The sequence below is a fragment of the Hemitrygon akajei genome, chromosome 12 (genome assembly GCF_048418815.1).
Source record: "Hemitrygon akajei chromosome 12, sHemAka1.3, whole genome shotgun sequence".
Taxonomy (NCBI): domain Eukaryota; kingdom Metazoa; phylum Chordata; class Chondrichthyes; order Myliobatiformes; family Dasyatidae; genus Hemitrygon; species Hemitrygon akajei.
In genome coordinates, this window is record NC_133135.1 from 68,217,866 (window position 1) to 68,238,520 (window position 20,655).

At 37.9% G+C, this 20,655-nt stretch overlaps 1 protein-coding gene across 1 annotated transcript in view; it reads left to right on the plus strand.

The window, feature by feature from the left end:
- The window catches only part of dph5 (diphthamide biosynthesis 5), a 73,747-nt gene that overhangs the window by 8,347 nt on the left and 44,745 nt on the right, over window positions 1–20,655 (plus strand). Inside the window, exons 2-3 of the mRNA XM_073063386.1 lie at window positions 2,818–2,942; window positions 9,133–9,241. Of these exons, the coding sequence (XP_072919487.1) occupies window positions 2,818–2,942; window positions 9,133–9,241 (234 nt within the window). The remainder of the gene's footprint in view (window positions 1–2,817; window positions 2,943–9,132; window positions 9,242–20,655) is intronic.

Sequence of the window (20,655 nt, forward strand, 5' to 3'; positions counted from 1 at the left end):
AAGGCTAGCCACGGCACGCACAAGCACTACCAAGCTCTGGAACATCTGGAAAGATAGATCTGTGAGCACTGACACCAAGATACACCTCCTCAAGAGTCTCGTCTGGCCAGTTACCCTATATGGCTGTGAAACATGGACCCTAAACGCAGCTGATGAAAAGAAGTTGACAGCATTTGAGATGTGGAAATACAGACGGATCCTCAGGGTATCATACATTGAAAGGAGATCCAACAATTTCATCCTAGAAAAGATTGGCACAAAACCAATACTTCTGGAAACTGTTATCCAAAGGAAACTTCGTTATTTTGGACACATTTCAAGAACTGATGACACACTGGAACGCACTCTGCTTGAAGGAAGAGTAGAAGGAAGCCGTTCCCAAGGCAGACAGAGGACAACCTGGATCGACAACATCAAGAAGTGGACCAGCCTCACCACCAGAGATGCAAGAGGTTTGACTGCCGACAGATCACACTAGAAGAAAGTGGTTGCTGAGGCTCTGGCAGAGTATGGCACACGTTGATGATGCCTGTGTCTAAAGTGGATACAAAGATCTCCGTCAAGCTCCCATTCTCCCCTCAGATCCTAGGATAGAGCCCATCATACCCAGAAAACTTTTCTACCTTAACGTTTTTGAAGACTCCTTACACCTCTTCCTTAAATGTTGACTTGCCATCAAACATTAACAAATCAGTTCCTAATTTCACCATCAACCCTATCCTTCCCTTGGTCAATATTAATGTGAATTACCTCATCCACTGCATTGTCTTTATCATAAATTCCCCCCCCCCCTTTGACCTTGAGAAGATAACAAACCACTTTGGCTATGTTTGCTCCTTTCTGCCATTGCTAATTAGAGACCAAAATTTATCAAAACTATTCTGGTTTCCATCATTATTTAGGTTGGTAGATAGTATGATCTTATGCTATGAAGTTCAGCAATATTTACATTATTCTGATAGAAAAGATACTCATTAGCTGTAAAAAAGTAAAAAAAGCTATCATTAATCATCCCAATTACTATGTATTAGTGAATCATCAGTCATGTTTCCATTCACTGATTATATCCCATGAACCCTTTTAGAAAATTAACATCTTATTAAGTATGCATTGGGTTTCTCTGGCTACTTTGATTTTAATATTCTGCCACAACTATGCTGTTTGAGATTCCTTTTTTAAAAATTCAAATATTACTATGCTCTGACCTCTCAAATGGAGTTGTCAACTCTACCAGTGCTGTGGCTGATCTTTGTAAAACAGAGCAAGCATCTGTTGTTCGGTTGTAGCCTTGCTAGGAATGCAGGAAACCTAATTTATTCTGAGAGAAAACACATAAATAACCACATTGCACAGTACAAAAATACTTTGAATTTTATCTGTAGCCCAGTTAAAATAGCAAATCCTGTACCATAAAACCATAAATGGTTTTAGGTATGCTTTTGCTGCTGTGAACTAATTTCCTATTAGCCAGATTAGAAGTGAAGTTCTGGTAAGTTATTGATTCTAGTGTTTTTGAGTTTAAAGAGAATGAGATCCGGTAGTATTCCCAAATGCATTTGATCTTTAGTAATGAGAAAATTTTTTTAAAATTCCTTGAAGTTGTTATCTTAAAAGTACAGAAAAGATTGATTAATTGTTTAATTAGCTTCACTCTCCAGAGCAGAATTTTGGCTTCTTGTTTCATCTTTCATTATAACATTTTACAGGTAAAATTTAAAAGTAATGATTTTGTTCACATTGTGGTGGAAAAGAAAACCTTTAGCAAGTGAATTCATTTGAGGCTACATCCACACTAGACTGGATAATTTTGAAAACGCCGGTTTCACGTAAAAATGATAGGCGCCCACACTATGCGTTTTTAAACATTTCTCCGTCCACATTGAAACTGAGATTTCAGCGAATCTCCTACTGTGCATCCGCAGGACTCGTCTACCGAAAATAAGTGACATGTTTGGTGTTGAATCTCGCCATAAAAGTGCGTGTTTGTTCAGTTACAGACTAGAAAAAATTAAACAACGGGCAACCATTGGTTCCCGCGCAGAAGGACTTAAAAGTAAAAAAAAAACATACTGAAGTGTATGGAGGCAACCGGCAGGGAGTTCACAGACTGTATGACCCGGCTGACGACAAACATTGAAAAACTGACTAACTCTTGCATTAATAAAGCCTCTTGTTAAATGTATGAAACATGTCTGCATCAGTATTATCTTGTATTTCCATACAATGTTACATTAGGCTGTTAAACATCTATTGTCAGAGAAGTACTTGCATAAATAAGTAAAGCACCTTCATGTGAGCAAGGACAGAAAACAGGGCAAAGTGAGTATACTTATTTATTCAGTAAGTTATGGGTCAAAGTGTTTGGTGAGTACATTTCTACTCTTCTAGCTTCAGTCTCGTTGCTGTCTGTTCTGAAATTGTTAGGTTGTGTTCAAGAAAACAATGAAATGGCGCACTGCTGTCTGACAGCGTTTTCAGATTTCTCCAGTTACCCCGTCCACACTGCTCCCGCCAATCAGGCTTTTTCAAAATTACACACACTGGAGAGCGTTTCTGAAAAGCTCCATTTTCGGGGGACAAAAACACCGTCTTAGTGTGGACAGAGGGTAAAAACGAAGAGAAAAATTTTCGGTTACAGATTTATCCGGTGTAGTGTGGCCGTAGCCTGAGTTATCAACTCAGTAAAACAGGCTCATTGGCAAACAAAAGAGGCTAGACTGATGATTAAATATTGTCCCTTACAATTATCATTATAAACTCAAATATATGAATGGGAAAATCATACTTAAATATTAATTGTGTTCCCTTTCATTGTAGGAGGAGTTTTATGGTCGTGAACTCATCATTGCGGAGAGAGAGATGGTTGAACAAGATGCTGATGAAATTTTGAGGGACGCTGTTGATAATGACATTGCCTTTCTTGTAGTAGGAGATCCATTTGGGTAAGTCATTAGGTATATGTCAGGAATTCATCTGAACATAGGACAATTGTTCTTTATTTATCATTTTTATATCAAAATCAGAACTAATTAATCAGTTATTTCATATTTCCAGTGGAGATCTGATCTAAGTACAGTTGGAGGAAAAGGTTTGTGAACCCTTTGCAATTACCTGATTTTCTGCATTAATTACTCATAAAATGTGGTATGATCTTCATCTAGGTCACAATTATAGACAAACACAATGTGCCTAAACTAATAACACACATACAATTGTACTTTTTGTCAATACTGAGTACGCCATTTAAACAATCACAGCCTAAGTTCAAAAAAGTATGTGAACCTCTGGAGTAATGCTTTCTACAAAAGCTATTTGGTGTCAGGTGATCCATTCAATGAGATGAGATTGAAGGTGTGGATTGTAAAGGTGTCCTGCCCTATAAAGAAAGACACACAAAGTCGGGTTACTGACAGAGCCTGCTCTCCTTAAGAAAGATCTGTTTATGTGCACCATCCCTCAATCAAAACAACTTTCAGAGGACAGAAGATGAATTGTAGAAATTCATGAAGCTGGAAAAGGCTACAAAAGCATTTCTAATGATCTGATTGTTCGTCAGTCCTCAGTAAGAGAAATTGTTTACAAATAGAGGAAATTCAGTTCAGTTGCTCCTCTCCCTAGGAGTGGGCATCCTACTAAGATCACACCAAGAGCACAACGTGCAGTGCTGAAGGAGGTGAGAAAGAACACAATGGTAACAGCAAAAGATCTGCAGAAATCTCTGGAACTTGCTAAAGTCTCTGTTCATGTACCCTCTATAACAAAAACACTGAACAAGAATGGTATTCATGGAAGGACACCATGGAGGAAACCACTGTTCTCTTAAAAAAAAAAGCATTGCTGCACGTCTCAAGTTTGCAAAAGACCACTCGGATGTTCTACAATGCTTCTGGGACAATGTTCTGTGGACAGATGAGACAATAGCTGAATTTTTCAACAGAAATGTTCAGAGAAAAGAGATCACTGTACACCAGCACTAAAACCGCATCCCTGCTGTGAAGAATGGTGGAAGGAGCATCATGGTTTGGGGCTGCTTTGCTGCCTCAGCTTGCAATATTTGAGGGAACAGTGAATTCAAAATTGTATCAAAACCTTTTAAAGGAGAATGGCAGGATTGCAGTCTGTCACTTGAAGCTTAATAGAAGTTGGATGATGCAACAAGACAATAATCTGTAACACAGGAGTAAGCCAACAACAAAATGGGTTAAAAAGAAGAAATTTCATGTTTTGGGGGTGGTTATGTGTCTTAAGGGGGCAATAGCAGAAAACGAAGTCGTCGGGAGGCATTTACAGTTCCTGGAGATGGTAAATGGCAACCTCAGGAGACATGAGACCTGACTGACTTAGTAGAGTAGGCAATTCCAAATAAAAGGATGAGGTATTGGAACACAGGAAGAACCACAGCTCTGCAGGTGGTGAGCGTTGTTGTCACAACATGTCTGAAACTCGGCAATCTCATCTGACCTTACCAACCAAACAGACATTATTGGGAATGCATAAAATAGCATCTAGCGTGCCCAACAGTTCCCTTCAACTCGTGGTACAGAACGTGTCATTGCATTTTAATGGTAAGTCAAGTACATCCTGTTAACTTTCTCTACAGATCTACAGAAAACAGGTCATGCAACGATACAGTCCTGGTCGGAACCAAATGGAGCAATCAGTGAACCTGCTGACCTCGAGGATTCCTCTTGAGGTGTTGAAAGTGACCTCAGCTTCATGTGTGCAGTCAAGAACCATCTTTGGGGATTATAAGACCTTATGTGATTGGTCAGTCATGCTAACTGGAATAGTATAAAAGTAGCTGGCCGAACAGCAGCTCTATCCCGACTAACATTCAGATTCCAGTCAGAATTCTTGTCAATGTAATTTTCACTGTTGTGATCGTCTTCATCTTTGTCTCTTCATTCCTTTGCATGCAGCTACTGTCGTTCCATCCGTGTCAACTCACTGCCGTCGTCAACATCTGACAGGCATTCCCAGCTTAGGCTATTCTTTTATTTAATTTAGCCCCTTTTAATGATGGATAAATACGTATGGCGCAATCTCTGTGAGTCTGAAGACGGTGAAGCCTTGAATTCTAATCTTGTAAAGAAACAGAAACTACAGAAAGTGCGTCCATACAATGTTATATACGTGGAGTATGGGTTTATACTGTTCCTGTCAGATCAGTGACACTCCATGTGTCTTATTTGTAATACTGTACTGTCTAATGAAACCTTGAAACCATCAAGGTTGCAAGAACACTTCTGTAAAAGACACCCTGAAAAGGCTACTTATGATATTACTCAGTTCCAGAAAATGAAAAAAGCATTTGAAAAGCGTTGCACACTCAAGTCATTTGCCAAGAACGCCAAAAATAACCTTGATAGTGGTTTCAAAGCTTCTTATAACATTTCCAAAACGATAGCAAAGTGTGGAAGATCTCATACAATTGGTGAAAGATTAATAATGCCTGCTGTATCAGAAGTACTCACCACTGCAGACAAAATGGATACTAGTATTTTAAAATCAATTCCTCTAATAACTCTGTAGCTCGTTGTATTGCTGAAATGAGTAAAACCATCATCTATGCACAGAGCTACAAAAAGCAGAATTTTGGGATACAACTGGATGAGTCAACTGTGCGAGACACCAAGGCATTGCTAATGTCATATGTACGGTTTATCAAAAATGTAAAAGTTTATGAAGAGATTTTCTTTTATAAAAAGTTACAAACAAATATCAACAGAGAATCTATCTACAATGAGTTCAAAATATATATTGAGGGATAAAAGTATTCCAATTAGGAACATGATTTCTTGTGCAGCAGATGGAGCACCATTTATGACAGGTCGCCATGTTCGTTCAGGGGCATTTATGGAGAAAGAAATTCCAAGTCAGTTTGCAACCTACTATCATCAATATCTCGCAGCCAAAAACCTTAGCCAGCGTCTTTTTTCAAACATGAGTCTTGTAATATCTGCTATCAAAAAAATTAAAGCTCATCCATTAAATAACCAATTATGCCAAGATAACAATGAAAAGTTTGAACTCTTGCTTCTTCACACTGAAGTACATTGGCTCTGAAAAGGCTGCTGCTTAAAACATTTCTTTGATCTTTTTGACACCATGGTTGAATTTTTGCTCTAAGTCAACAAGAGTTTGGGAAATGAGATTAAACCTGTTATGTGGAGATGTGTCATACCTAGCCGATCTGTTTGACAAAATGAACTTTCTAAATATGAAACTGCAGAGAGAGAATTTCATTTTAATCCAGGGAAAAAGTGCAGTGACCATTTTTATTGGAAAATTGGAAATATATAAGCCAACTATTGGGAGAAGAATGTTCTCACAGTTTCTCTGCATGGGAAGTATGACACTCTCTTTCACAGATGGTGATTTGCAAGAGTGCTGCTTGTATCTGCAGTTACTGAAGGAGGATTTTCAGAAGCGATTCAAGGATTTGAACAATCTGGAAATTCCAGACTGGGTAATTAACCCATTTCTTTACAAGGTGGAAGAGAGCTTGGAAGAAGAAATTATCGAAATTCAGTGTGATGAAGATACAAAAGTGCTTTTCAAAAATGACGGCTTTTGTGGTATGTGGCTACACTGTCATACAAAATTTTCTGGTTTTTGGAGAAGAGCCAAACTTCTCTTCATTGTACTTCTATCCTCCTATCTTGTTGAAAGCGACTTCAGTGCAGTGAACCACAGACTCATAAAAAAACAGAAACTGCTTGGACATTTTTACGCCTGGGGATTTGAGGCTTTTGCTGTCACGCCTTGAAGGATATATTTCAACTTTTACTAAAAACCATCAAGCTCGAGGATCACATTGACATCGAAGCTGCTTTACAGAGCACAGGTACTGCGTAAGCTAGGTTTAAAAACAAATAAAAATTTATAGCAGACTCATTTTTCTCATGTTAGCAAATGGTGGACATGTTTTTACACTATAGGGATGCTGGAATTTATATTGTGCCTAAGAGGGGCATTGGCAAGTATGAAGGTGCTTTAGGTGAGCGTTGGCAAGTATGAAAGTGCTTTAGGAGGGCATTGGACTAAATAAGGTTACAAAACACTGCCTTAACCCAATTGAGGCATGGCCTGAAGAGAGCTGTTCATGCAAGGTACCCCAGAAATATTAAAGGATTGGAGCAGTTTTGTATGGAGAAATGGTCTAAAATTCTTCCTCGCCATTGTGCAAGTCTGATCAGCAGCTACAGGAAACATTTGGTGAAGGTTATTGCTGGTTCTACCGGTTCTGAACTAGAGCCTGCACTGTGAATGATTAAACAATGTGTTCAATAAACACATGAAAAGTACAATTGTTCATGTGTTGTTAGTTTAGGCAGATTATGTTATTTTTATTATTCATTCAGGGCCCCAGACAGTCCTTCCAGGTGAGGCGACACTTCACCTGTGAGTCGGCTGGTGTGGTATACTGCGTCCGGTGCTCCCGGTGTGGCCTTTTATATATTGGTGAGACCCGACGCAGACTGGGAGACCGTTTCGCTGAACACCTACACTCGGTCCGCCAGAAAAAGCAGGATCTCCCAGTGGCCACACATTTTAATTCCACGTCCCATTCCTATTCTGATATGTTTATCCATGACCTCCTCTATTGTCAAAATGAATCCAAACTCAGGTTGGAGGAACAACACCTTATATACCGGCTGGGTAGCCTCCAACCTGATGGCATGAACATTGACTTCTCTAACTTCCATTAATGCCCCTCCTCCCCTTCTTACCCCATCCCTGACATATTTAGTTGTTTACCTGTTCTCCATCTCCCTCTGGTGCTCACCCCCCGCCCTTTCTTTCTCCTGAGGCCTCCCGTCCCATGATCCTTTCCCTTCTCCAGCTCATTATCACTTTCGCCAATCACCTTTCCAGCTCTTAGCTTCATCCCACCCCCTCTGGTCTTCTCCTATCATTTTGCATTTCCCCCTCCCCCCACTACTTTCAAATCTCTTACTATCTTTCCTTTCGGTTAGTCCTGACGAAGGGTCTCGGCCCAAAACGTTGACAGCGCTTCTCCCTATAGATGCTCCCTGGCCTGCTGTGTTCCACCAGCATTTTGTGTGTGTTGCTGTTTGAATTTCCAGCATCTGCAGATTTCCTTGTGCTTATTATTATTTTTATTATTGTGACTTAGATGAAGATCAGACCACATTTTATGAGTAATTAATACAAAAGATGAGGTAATTGCAAAGGGTTCACAAACTTGGAAGCCCAATGCTGTTTACAAGAGCATTGTGGTTGTACGAAAGGACTAACCATAAGATGAGCTTTAAACACCGGTTTAACTTCATTTATTCACCTGTATAAACAGGTCTGGTTTGTATATGGTTATTAATGAAAACAATATTGTTTGTAAATCTGATGAATAAAATGAATCAATTTAATCTTTTATTGCAAATATCAAAATTGTAACATTTAGTTTTGTTCAATGAAATATCACAAGATCTAGGGTCTAAGAAATAAAAAATATGCAATGAATGAAATGCAGTTATCTTTGAACACCTGTCCAAGATGTCTTTGGTGTAATTCCAATTATAGAAATTAAATGACATTTGATGGTCAAATTGTAAATGACAGGTGGGCCATATTAGACTGTGAGTTTGACTATATTTGAATGACACAAGTTTCATGGTTTGAGCACTTGTTATTGCAAGTGAGGTTGTGATTGGCAGGGATAAGTAAAAACTTTCTGAGACCATTGAATGAAATGGATACCAATCTGTAATCATTTCATTTTGATGATGCTTGTATGATGACTGTTCGGGGTTTCATTTAAGTTCCTCAGTAAATAAAAAAGATAAAAAAGAACTTACAGAAAGATAAAAGTTCAGTTGTATTGACAGCATAATGATGAATTTCATCCACTCATGTGATTACTTGCAGTAAATTATACATGATTCTTCTCAATTTTCAAGCATTTATCCTATTACCACTAAGCATTTGTCCTATTCAAACCTATTTGAACACAAATTCTGGAATATTAAACATTATGGGGGGGTATTGAATATTGTTTGTTTGGTGGAATATTTTGGTTCATTGGCATTATAGATTGCCTGCTTATGTATCCATAAGCTAAGTTCTCAGTCAATGTTTTTATTTAGGTATATTCTCAATATTCTCTTGCAGTGCAACAACACACAGTGATCTAGTTTTACGAGCAGTAAAAGCAGGAATTCAGTATCAAGTTATACACAATGCCTCCATATTAAATGCAGTTGGATGCTGCGGTCTACAGGTAAATCATTCTTCAATGTGCTTTGTCATATGATAATCTGTATCCATTTGTTTGATGTTCTGAATTATTTATCGCACAGATCAAACTTGTTACAATCTTTACCTGCAGAAACAAAATACTTGTGAAAATTGCAGGCTAGGCAGCATCTATAGGGAGGAGCGCTGTCGACGTTTCGGGCCGAGACCCTTTGTCAGGACTAACAGGACGAAGGGTCTCGGCCCGAAACGTCGACAGCGCTCCTTCTTATAGATGCTGCCTGGCCTGCTGTGTTCCACCAGCATTTTGTGTGTGTTGTTGTTTGAATTTCCAGCATCTGCAGATTTCCTCGTGTTTACTTGTGAAAATTGGTTGGATGTACCCAACCTTTATATTTTTTTCCCTCCACCCTTCTCCACTTCATCACAAAGAATACCAAATATGTATTTTAAACAGATTGTTCTTGTCAATATATGTAATATGTAACCTTACTTGCTATATGTTGCTTGTAACATTATTTGTTGATTCTTGAAATTTTCAATATGAAACATGAATATACCTCTGCCAGTGTTAGAGATCAAAACAGTTTTTTGTAATTTATTGAAATATAGTGAAGCAAACTTGGGAATAAAATCAATTGAGTAGTTATTGGATCCAGGACTATTACATAAATTTGATTAGAGAATCAATCTTAAGAAAAATCACCCTCATCCCAAACTAGAAAAATAGGTCTGGAAGTGTGTTCATAAAATACAAAATAAAAGATATGAATGAAAGTTAACAATTGTATGAACAGGAATTTATAATATCTGCACACAAATTCATTGTATTTACACATGATTCATAGTATCCTATGATCTCTTGCTAATATTGCTTCCCATCTCCGACTGAGATCTCAATGTTTGTTCTGTTTCTCCATTATCATACTTACCAAAATAGCATGAAAAATAGTCCAATGCCCAAAATGTATCATTAGCAAGGTTTTTAATTACTCTGGGGTCTGAAAAATGTAAAACATGTTTCGCTGTAAGAACCCTCATTTTGCCATACTCTTTTCTGTAGAAGCTTTTGCAGTCATTTTTAGATTTCTCACCAGCTTTATACTAATAATCTGTTCTCTTTCTTTATCAATTTTTTACTCACCCTTATTAGTTCTAAAAGCCTCTCAGCCCTCTGCTTCCAGCTTTTTCTGGTATCTTAGTAAGATTTTTCCTTAGATTTAATACTATGTTTAATTTCTCCTCAGACCACTTTTTCCTGTAACATGCATGAAAGGAATGTATAGTTGTTGCAATTATGTTTTCTTCAAACACTAATCATTACTTTTCAACTACCAAAGTTTCCCATGGCCAGCCTGCCCTGAATAACTTCATAGTTTCCTTTATTTAGATTAAAAGCCCTGTTTTCAGATTGAGCCACATCATTTTGAAACTAAGTTGTATCGTGTTATGAACAAGAGAAAATCTGCAGATGTAGAAATCAAGCAACACACACAAAATGCTGGAGGAACTCAGCAGGCCAGGCAGCATCTATAGAAAAAAATACAGCTGATATTTCAGGCTGAGCCGTTGACTGTACTTTTTTCTACTGATGCTGCCTGGCTGGCCTGCTGAGTTCCTCCAGGATTTTGTGTGCGTTGCTTGGATCATGTTATGGTAGCTTTTTTTCCTCTAGAATTCTTCAAAGTTCAAAGTAAATGTTATCAAAGTACATATACAGTATGTCGCCGTATACAACCCTGGGATTCATTTTCTTGTGGGCATACTCAACAAATCTATAGAATAGTAACTAGAGCAGGATTAATGAAAGACCACCCAACTAGGGCATTCAACCAAAGTGCAGAAGACAACAAACTGTGCAAATGAAAATATCAATAAATAGTAATAAATATCAATAACATGAGATGAAGAGTCCTTGAAAGTGAGTCCATTGATTGTGGGAGCATTTCAATGAAGGGGCAAGTGAAAATGAGTTAAGTTATCCAATTTTGTTCAAGAGCCTGATGGTTGAGGGGTAGTAACTGTTCTTAGGCCTGATGGTGTGAGTCCTGAGGCTCTTGTACCTTTTTCCTGATGGCAGTAGCGAGAAGAGAGCATGACCTAGGTGATGGGGATCCCTGATGATGGATGCTGCTTTCCTACAACAGCATTTCATGTTGGGACGCCGTGACCTGCTGGACCAAATTCACTGATTTTGTAGGATTTTCCTTTCAAGGGCATTGGTGTCCATACCGGGCTGTGATGTAGCCAGTCAATATATTTCCATGCACAGAAGTTTGTCAAAGTTTTAGATATCATGCCGAATCTCCATAAACTCCAAAGGAAGTAGGGATGCTGCCATGCTCTCTTTGCAATTGCACTTATGTGCTGGGCCCAGGTCAGTTCCTCTAGAATAGTAATATCTAGGAATTTAAAATTGCTAACTCTCTCCACCTCTGGTCCTCTGATGAGGACTGACTCATGGACCGCTGGTTTCCCTCTCCTGAAGTCTGCAATTAGTTCCTTGGTCCTGCCGACATTGAGTGAGAGGTTGTTCTTATCACACCACTCGGCCTGATTTCTATCTCCCTCCTGCATGCTGATTCATCAGCACCTTTGATTCAGCCCACAAAATGGTATCATCAGCAAATGAATACAGAATTGGAGTTGTGCTTAGCCACATATTCGTAAGTCATACAATACTGAATTGGGTTCTTTGGCCCACTAAGTTTAAACTGATTAACAAGCATTCGTAAAATCCCTGTTTTATTCTCCCCACCTTCTTAAAAGTGAAATGGATGAAGCATGTAGTTCCTATGTGCATTAAAGGTACAAAGAAGCATAAATGTACTTAACTTTAATTTCATAAAGAGGAAATTTAGTAGTTGTAGATATGTTGCGCCTCCCCTCTTGGCTTTAGGGAACTAAGACAAGTTGACATGTCATATCACATTAGTAATTTCACTTTTTAAAACTCTGACTATTTTAGACAATAGACAATAGGTGCAGGAGTAGGCCATTCGGCCCTTCGAGCCAGCACCGCCATTCACTGTGATCATGGCTGATCATCCACAATCAGTACCCCGTTCCTGCCTTCTCCCATATCCCTTGACTCCGCTATCTTTAAGAGCTCTATCTAACTCTTCTAATTTTAATTATCACTTGTGAATCAATTCATTAATTATGTCACAAGATTCAAGATAATAGAGAGCTTTTCGTGTACTAACAAATTCAGTCATGGTGGTAATTGTCTTATGTGCCATTTCACTTTTTGCTGAGATCAGCAAATGGCAGAAAGCACTGTTGATTTTGAGTGTTTATTTGGCCTTGAATAAAAATTTCAGGAATACAGGTAAATCAGTCAACAAAGATTTAGGTTTAGCAGTACAATTTTCCCATCAGTCTGGACTTAATTTTATATCAGGATGAAAAGATTAGGATGAGCTGCAAATAATGTCAGGCAAGCAATTTTCTCAATGAATAAATATATAAGTTTTATTTGAGTTCTCTTCAATGGATTTAGAACACGTAACATTTAAATCAAAATGCCTCTAACAATATTTGATTCATGTAACAAGGAAGGACTGCAGATGGATGTTGTTAAATAAGGTAAAGGAATTGATGTGCAGTTGCATTTACATAAAATAGAATTTATCCTTTGACTTTTCTTAATGGGAATTTGTGCTTACTATAGTTTAGAATTATTGTTAAAAGTAATGTTTAATGTTAATTTATACATAATTTATTGGTCTCTCTTCCAGGGAAGATGGGACCTGTACAGAAGAGATGGTTTGCACCTGAACTGGAGGGGGACTAATATCCTAGCGGGAAAGTTTGCTAGTGCTGCAAGGGATGGGGGTGGGGGATTTGGTTTAAACTAGAGTTGCAGGGGGATGGGAACCAGAGTGCCAGAACAGTTAGTGGAGAGGTTGTGGAGGCAGATGTCATTAAGACCTCAAAGTCAGGAATCAAAAGGTTGAACTAGGATATTAGTCCCCCTCCAGTTCAGGTGCAAACCATCTCTTCTGTACAGGTCCCACCTTCCCTGGAAGAGAGACCAATTATGTATGTATAAATTCTGTAACATAATTTATGTTTAATGTTAATTTATACATAAAGTAATGTTAATTTATTTTTGTGGCTTAGGTAAGTAGTTGCGCTGTATAATAGATGTGTGTCAGTGTAAAGTTATCAGAATCAGGTTTAATATCACTGGCATATGTCATGATTTTTTGTTTTGCAGCATTGCGATACGTAATAATAAGACCAAATTACAATAAATAGTATATATAAAAAAAGAAAATTAAATTAATAGCGCAAAAAGAGAGGGAAAAGTACTGAGGTGGTGTGCATGGGTTCATTGCCCATTCAGAAATCTGATGGTGGAGGAGAAGAAGCTGTTGCTGAAATGTTGGATGTGTGCCTTCAGGTTCGTGTACCTCTTCCTTGATGGTAGCAATGAGAAGAGGGCATGTACTGAGTAATGGGGGTCCTTAATGATGGGTGCTGCTTTTTTGAGGCATCGGTTTTTAAAGGTGTCCTGGATGCTGGGGAGGCTAGTGCACATGATGGAGCTGGGTGAGCTTACAGCTTTCTGTGGCTTTTCCAATCCTGTGCAGTGGACTCTCCATGCCAGACAGTGATGCAACGAGTTAGAATGCTCTCCATGGTGCATCCATAGAAACTTGCAAGTGTCTTTGGTGATATACCAATCCAACTTATGTCATTCAAGTAATTTATCTGGTGTATAATGTTAAAATTTCTTATGGTATTATTTTAGGGAATCATTGGACCTGATATAGACCTGATTCCAGTGATTACTGGTTCTGGTTTTTCTCATATCTTGGTTTCTATTGTTAATCCTGGAGCCCGAGTAGGTATAAATTAAACAGAATCAAATGGTCCAATGATCGGAAGCATTACAAATGAATAATTGATATTTTTATGCAACTCATCAAAATTCCTTTATCTCTTTTTATTTTTCTACTTTCTCCCTTTTGACTTTTTAATCTCAACTGGTATCTACTAGTATGCCACCTAAGTGGTCATTAAGTAGGTTTGAGCTAAGCACAAGTCACCAAATTATTTTGACTGTAAGTTTCGAACTGCTAAGTCCAATTCTATCCTAGACTAACAAGTAGTTCTTGATAGTAGTTAATACCAGAGATATTTATTGTTTATTTCCCCTCCCATATTGAGGTTTACTATAATGTCTGTACCATGTTCAGATTCAGATGCAGCATCCCAGTGAAGTTCAGGGATCAGATTGAAATATATTGTAGCTTACCTAAGTCTTAACATAATGAATTAATTTTGGAAATATTATGGTCTGAATATTCTCATGACATCATTATACATACATGCTCAGCAGTTTATTCACAGGCCTCTCTTTGTGGAGTTGGTGTTGTGAATCATCCACAAAGTTCTTTGATGTGCTGATCCCTAGGGAGGGCTAAAAAAAAACAAGAAAATAATAAGAAAAATAAGAAATAACAAGAAAAAAACATGAAAAACTATAAGTGTTAAAGAAGATTTTATTCAGTGTTTTTTTTATAATTAGTGAAGTTAGCTGGGCAGAAAAGAGAAATATTCTTTGGTTGGGAATATCTTCCTGAGACCAAGCTTTTTATTACCTTGTTACCTTATTCAGCAAATGGAGTTTGCTTCACCATTCAGTTGTGGCCAATTTACACCCAATGTCCACTTTATTAGGTACACATGCTGGATAATGGAAATATATCATCAGCCAATGATTCCACTGTTCTGCTTCAGCTGTATCAGCCAAAACTTTACCCGAAGGTACACAAGAGATTCAGAAGGATCTCAAGCTATTTTAATTGGTGTCCACGTTATTTTGAATCTTTACAGTACTGACTAAAGTCCTGTTTATGTTGTGGATTCCATAATGTCAGGATACTAATGGAGAATGTAGGTGAGTGATAGCTAATGAGACGCTTAGGAGAATAATATATCAGATTTACACTCAGTGACCATTTTGTTACATATACCTCGTTAGTGCAAATATCTAAACAGTCAATCATTTGGCAGCAACTCAATGCATAAACACATTTAAACATGGTCAGGCGGTTCGGTTATTGTTCAGACCAAACATTAGAATGGTGAAGAAATATAATCTAGGCAACTTTGACCATGGAATGATTGGTGGTGCCAGATGGGTTGGTTTGAATATTTCCGAAGCTGTTGATCTCCTGGGATTTTCATGCATAATGGTCTCTAGAGTTTTCAGAGAGTGATGTGAAAAACAACAAAAAGCATCCAGTGAGTGGCAGTTCTGTGGGCGAAAATGCCTTGTTAATAAGAGAGATCAGAGGAGATTGGCCAAGCTGGTTCAAAGTGACAGGAAGGTGACAGTAAATCAAATAACCACACATTACAACACTGGTGTGCAGAAAAGTATTTCTGAACCCACAACACGTGGATGGCTACAACAGGAGATGACCACACCAGGTTCCATTTCTGTACCTAATAAAGATGCCACTGAGTGTATGTAGGATTGGTGTTAATGGGTGGTTGGTGATTGGTACAGGCTTGGTAGGTTTTAGACTCCATTTCCATGCTGTTTATCTATAACTATTATTTTGACTCTCGGAATATCAAAATTTTACAGACATGGACATTCAAGGTAAATTTGAGAATGTATAGGCATTGAGCATAAAGGTGGAAAACAGCAAAATGGTTAGATGAATAACATGAAATACAAGTTTTGAGGGCTGTATCCTAGTGGTCTTTGTTACAGCTTGTTTCTAATTTACGCAGCTTATATGGATTCAGAAAATCAAAACAAATTGTTTAAATTTGCCATATTAGAATAGTTTCAATTAAACTGCAAGTAGCAGGTCCTGGACCCAAGAGCCTATCGAAGCGGTAGGCCACGGGTCCAAGAGCGAGGAACAACCCATTCTTTGGCTGATTTAAGTGTGGAGCCAGATTGAAAAAGTCAGAGTGTCTGCACCGGAGGAGTGGACAGGCTGGTGTTCAGCTTGTGTGGTTTACTCATGTCTGAGAGGCTGTGCATCTAATGGGCTCCTGGATCAGCTGTGTCTGGCTTCGTGGCTGTGGACTCACTTTCGTGAACTTATTTCTGAACATTATTTCCTTAACTTTATTTGCACAATTTTCTTTTTCTGCACATTGTGTTTGACGGTCTTTTTTTAATGGGTTCTATTGGGTTTCTTTGTTTTGTGGCTGCCTGTAAAGAGATGTATCTCAAGGTTGTATATAGTATACATACTTTGATAATAAATGTATCTTGAACTTTATAAATTAGAGAATGAATGAAATAAAACGAGTAAATGAAGTGATGCCAAATTACACCTAATGCATATAGAAATTAATGTCACCAATACATCGTGAATGTTACTTAAATAACTAAACAAAAGGAGGAAAATACAAACTTGACCTAGAATTATCTGGTAGATTTCACCATGATTGAGTAATATACCATATATTCCGGAGTATAAGCCGACCTCCCATTTTCAAGGTTAAAAAAGTGACTTTTTCATGTTACCTTTGAATAAGCCGACCCCTTTTGTAGAGGTTTATGATTTAACCAGAAAAGATCACAAGATCTCACATACCGGTACTCAGCTTTGCCCGATCCAGACCCTGGAACCAGTACCTGCTAAGAAAACAGGCCTACACATTGTAGAGTGTTATAGGCAAATTCTTAATAAATAAAGCAGGGAGAGAAATTTTGGATTAGATTTCCAATGGAAAAGAATCCTCTGAAATGTAAACCCTGTGAAACCATTTAGCGCCCATTGCAATCTCGTTAAAACATAACAGGGTGGCAGGATCAGTACGTGTACTCAGTATTGAGTTTGTGACCACCGTGTACAAAAGATTAAAACAAATGCGATATGATGCTGGCATCAAGCTGAAGGTTGTTGATTTTGCTAAAGGAACGAATAATTCTGCAGCTGCTAAGAAGTTTAGTGTAAATGAGAGAGAGTGAAAGAGTGGAGAAGAGCAGAGGACACGCTGAGGGAAATGCCACAGACGAAATGTGCAAACCGCAGGAAAACATGCCAGTGGCCAGAACTGGAAGAAAAGGTTTTAGAGTGGGTGAATCACCAGCAATCGACCAGATAGATTGTTACCAGAGAAATGATTCGAGTTCAAGCATTGAAATGGGACAAAAAACACCGTGAGGTCAGTGAAAGTCTCAAAGCTACGCGAAGTTGGTGCACCCGATTTATGAATAGACGTGATCTTGTGTTGATACAAAAAACAAAGATTGCTCAGAAAATTCCTGCGGGGTGTTGTTTACATTCAAAAACGCTGCTGGATGGATGAAGCGGGTTGCGTGAATTGGGTTAAAGAGGTGTGGTGTCGACGTCCCGAAAGTGTCAGGAACGAAAAGTCGCTACTTGTCTGGGACAAGTTCAAAGCGCACTTGTCAGGTGAGACAAAAGCAGCACTGAAAGCTGAAAATATGGACATTGCAATCATCCCTGGTGGTTTGATGTCCGTGCTTCAGCCACAAGATGTGAGTTTAAGCAAACCAAAGAATTCATGCGTCGACAGTGGAACCAATTTGACTCAAAAACAGCCAATAAATACGACCTGTCTTCCATGTATTCGTTTTTCCAAAGTTGGCACCCTCTGTATAAGCCGACCCCCTAATTTTAGGATGAAAATTTAGGGCCAAATTTTTGGCTTATACACCGGAATTTATGGTATGTCCTTCTGGACTCGAAGAAATGTGTAAGCCATTCAAATTCAGGAGGTAGGGTGTGAGGAGCCAAAAGGATGATTATTAATATTATATCTTTGAATTGTGAGAGAGAAAGGAAGAGAGTTGCACATGTCTACCTAGTAATAATATATCAATGAGATGACCTGATGGAGACTGGAAAATGTTGGATGCAAAGAGTTAAAAGATGGCTGTTTACATTTAAACAGTGGGGTGGGCAAAGAATAGTGCAACTAGTAAAAGTAGCAGTAGGATCATTATGAGGGTCCTCTTTCCTAAATAACCTGACATGTTGGAGTAGAGTAACAGAGGCATTAAAAACTAACAGCTGGTAGAATATAGGATTTTTCTCAGGGTATGTCAAATTAATTTCCATTAATAATAATAATAAATATTTCATTGATCCCAAATGGGAAATTTTTTCATTACAGCAGCAACATTTAAAAGCAACATTTAAAAACACTCTTGGTAGTGTATAATATACACAATAATTTCAATAATGTGCAATAATGTACAAATAATAAAACAGAAGCTATTGTATTATGATGTATGTTCTCTTGTCACACAGAGATGAACTGTTGTATATGCTTATTGCATTTGGTAGGAAAGATTTTCAGTCCTTGTGACCGCAGAGTTAGGGTGCTCCGCTGCTTATTCAATAGTTCATGGAGAGGATATGCCAGATTGTCCATAAGGGATAACAGCTTGTTTAGTGACCTCCCCTGTACCACTAACTAAAAGGGTCTGGATTGTAGCATAAATGTATCATAATTGTGGTATGATATTCTCTCCTTTGCAGTTGCATTCCTTGAAACATTTTATATATTAAATATGATGTAGAAATTTTCTTAAAGGGAATTATATGGAGCTGATTCTGATATATTTTGCAAATCAACATTAAGTCAGAAAAGTTTGATTCACATTAGGTATAATTTTGGACAAAGAAATAGGAAAATAACACAGAAGGCTGTTCAGCTCCTTAAAACTATTCTGCCCTTCTAGTCAATTGTAGTATGCTTATTTGTATCTTGATACAATTTATCTTCCATAGATCATTATCCTTTAATCCTTTAATAGTCTTGCTGTATAAAAGCTCAGCATTTCAAATTTGGAAATTTTCATTTTATCTATTGGTGTTTTTGGAGGAGAAAATTCCTGACATTTTCTTTGTTTGAAAAAGTTTATTTATTTATTTTTTTAAATTTAAAAATACAGCATGGAACAGGCCCATTGATTTAACCCTAATCATGGGACAATTTACAATGAGAAATTAACCTATTAGCCTGAACATCTTTGGACTATGGGAGGAAACCAGAGCACCTGGAGGAAACACATGCACACAAGGGAGGAACGTACAAACACTCTCATTGAGGACGCCAGAATTGAACTTCAAACTCCAACACCCCCAAGCTCTATTAGTGTCGCACTAATTGTTACACTACTGTGTTGCCCCAAGTTCTTTGTGACCTCACTTTTGAATGGTGACCTTATTACTCTTCAATTTAATAATTATAATTTTATTTTATGTTTTGCATTTATTTAAATGTGTTCATACATATTTCTTACTTTAAATCCAGAGAGAGTAATTCAGGACAGGGAAAAATCCAATTTGAAATTAAATGTTATCTGCATCTCCCACTATGTTGTTCTTCAGAAACATCAGAAACACTTCTATCGCAATTTGTTTTGAAGTGCAGTGTAATTCCATATTCTTGTGTTTGGTAAACTCCAACTCCCTGTGCTCCTTGCAATATCATAAGCCATCCTTGCAAACTCTCCCTTCCCAGCCCAACCCTTCCCCATTTTTGCTTTAGTTACTTTGAAACCTTTTTTAGTATTTAGAACTTTTTTTTAAAGTAGATGAATTTGTATACTACCTTTCATGACTTCTAGATATCACAATGTTAGTTTTAAAGGATAGCCATGGCTGAAGTGTGAGAAATGTGTCATCAATTTGTAAGTCCCAAGTTCCCACAGAGGTTAATTTAGAATTTAGAATCTTATATATGGAAGTTTGTCCAACCTACCCTTACCCAAGCCACATTTGATGATATATGTTGACTCTGGATTGAGTATCAGAAAACTATAGTGGATTCCAATTAATTGGGACACAACAGGCCCAATTAAGTGGCTGCCCCAATTAGACAGAATTTCATGGAAATAGTTAAAAAAAAGTTCTGTATAAAAAAGACAGTAGCAAATCATGTATTTAAATGAAATACTGGGCAAATTGTAATGCTACCAGTACCATTACAGTACTGTAATCTGTGCATTAGTTCCTAATAGTTATCGATGGAGGAATTCATCCAGTGTATACTGCTGTGTTCTTTTGATTGACTGCAAATGAACAAAATCAGCACTAACACCTAGTGAGATAGTGGACTGCCTCCATTCAATGCTTTCAGTGATTGCATCCTCCAAGTCTTTCATTTCCATTGTAAAATTCAAGATGCTTGTGGATACTTTCAAATTCCTTGTAGTTCCTAACTTGTTGAAGTAGTGAAATAAGGAAAGAAAAGTCTGATCCACTTTTGAAGTCATAAGTCATAAGTTCGGTTGTCTGCATGAAGTTCACATGCGTCAATTCTGTTTATTTTTGCTAAATGAGTAAAATACTGTATATCTGCTTCACTTGATTGTGTTATAAACAGCTGCAGTCCATTTGTGGTCACCGGTATAATTAGTCATTTAGTTTGGCACTTTTTCACATGTTGGCAAATAACACAGCTGTATAACCACCCTGT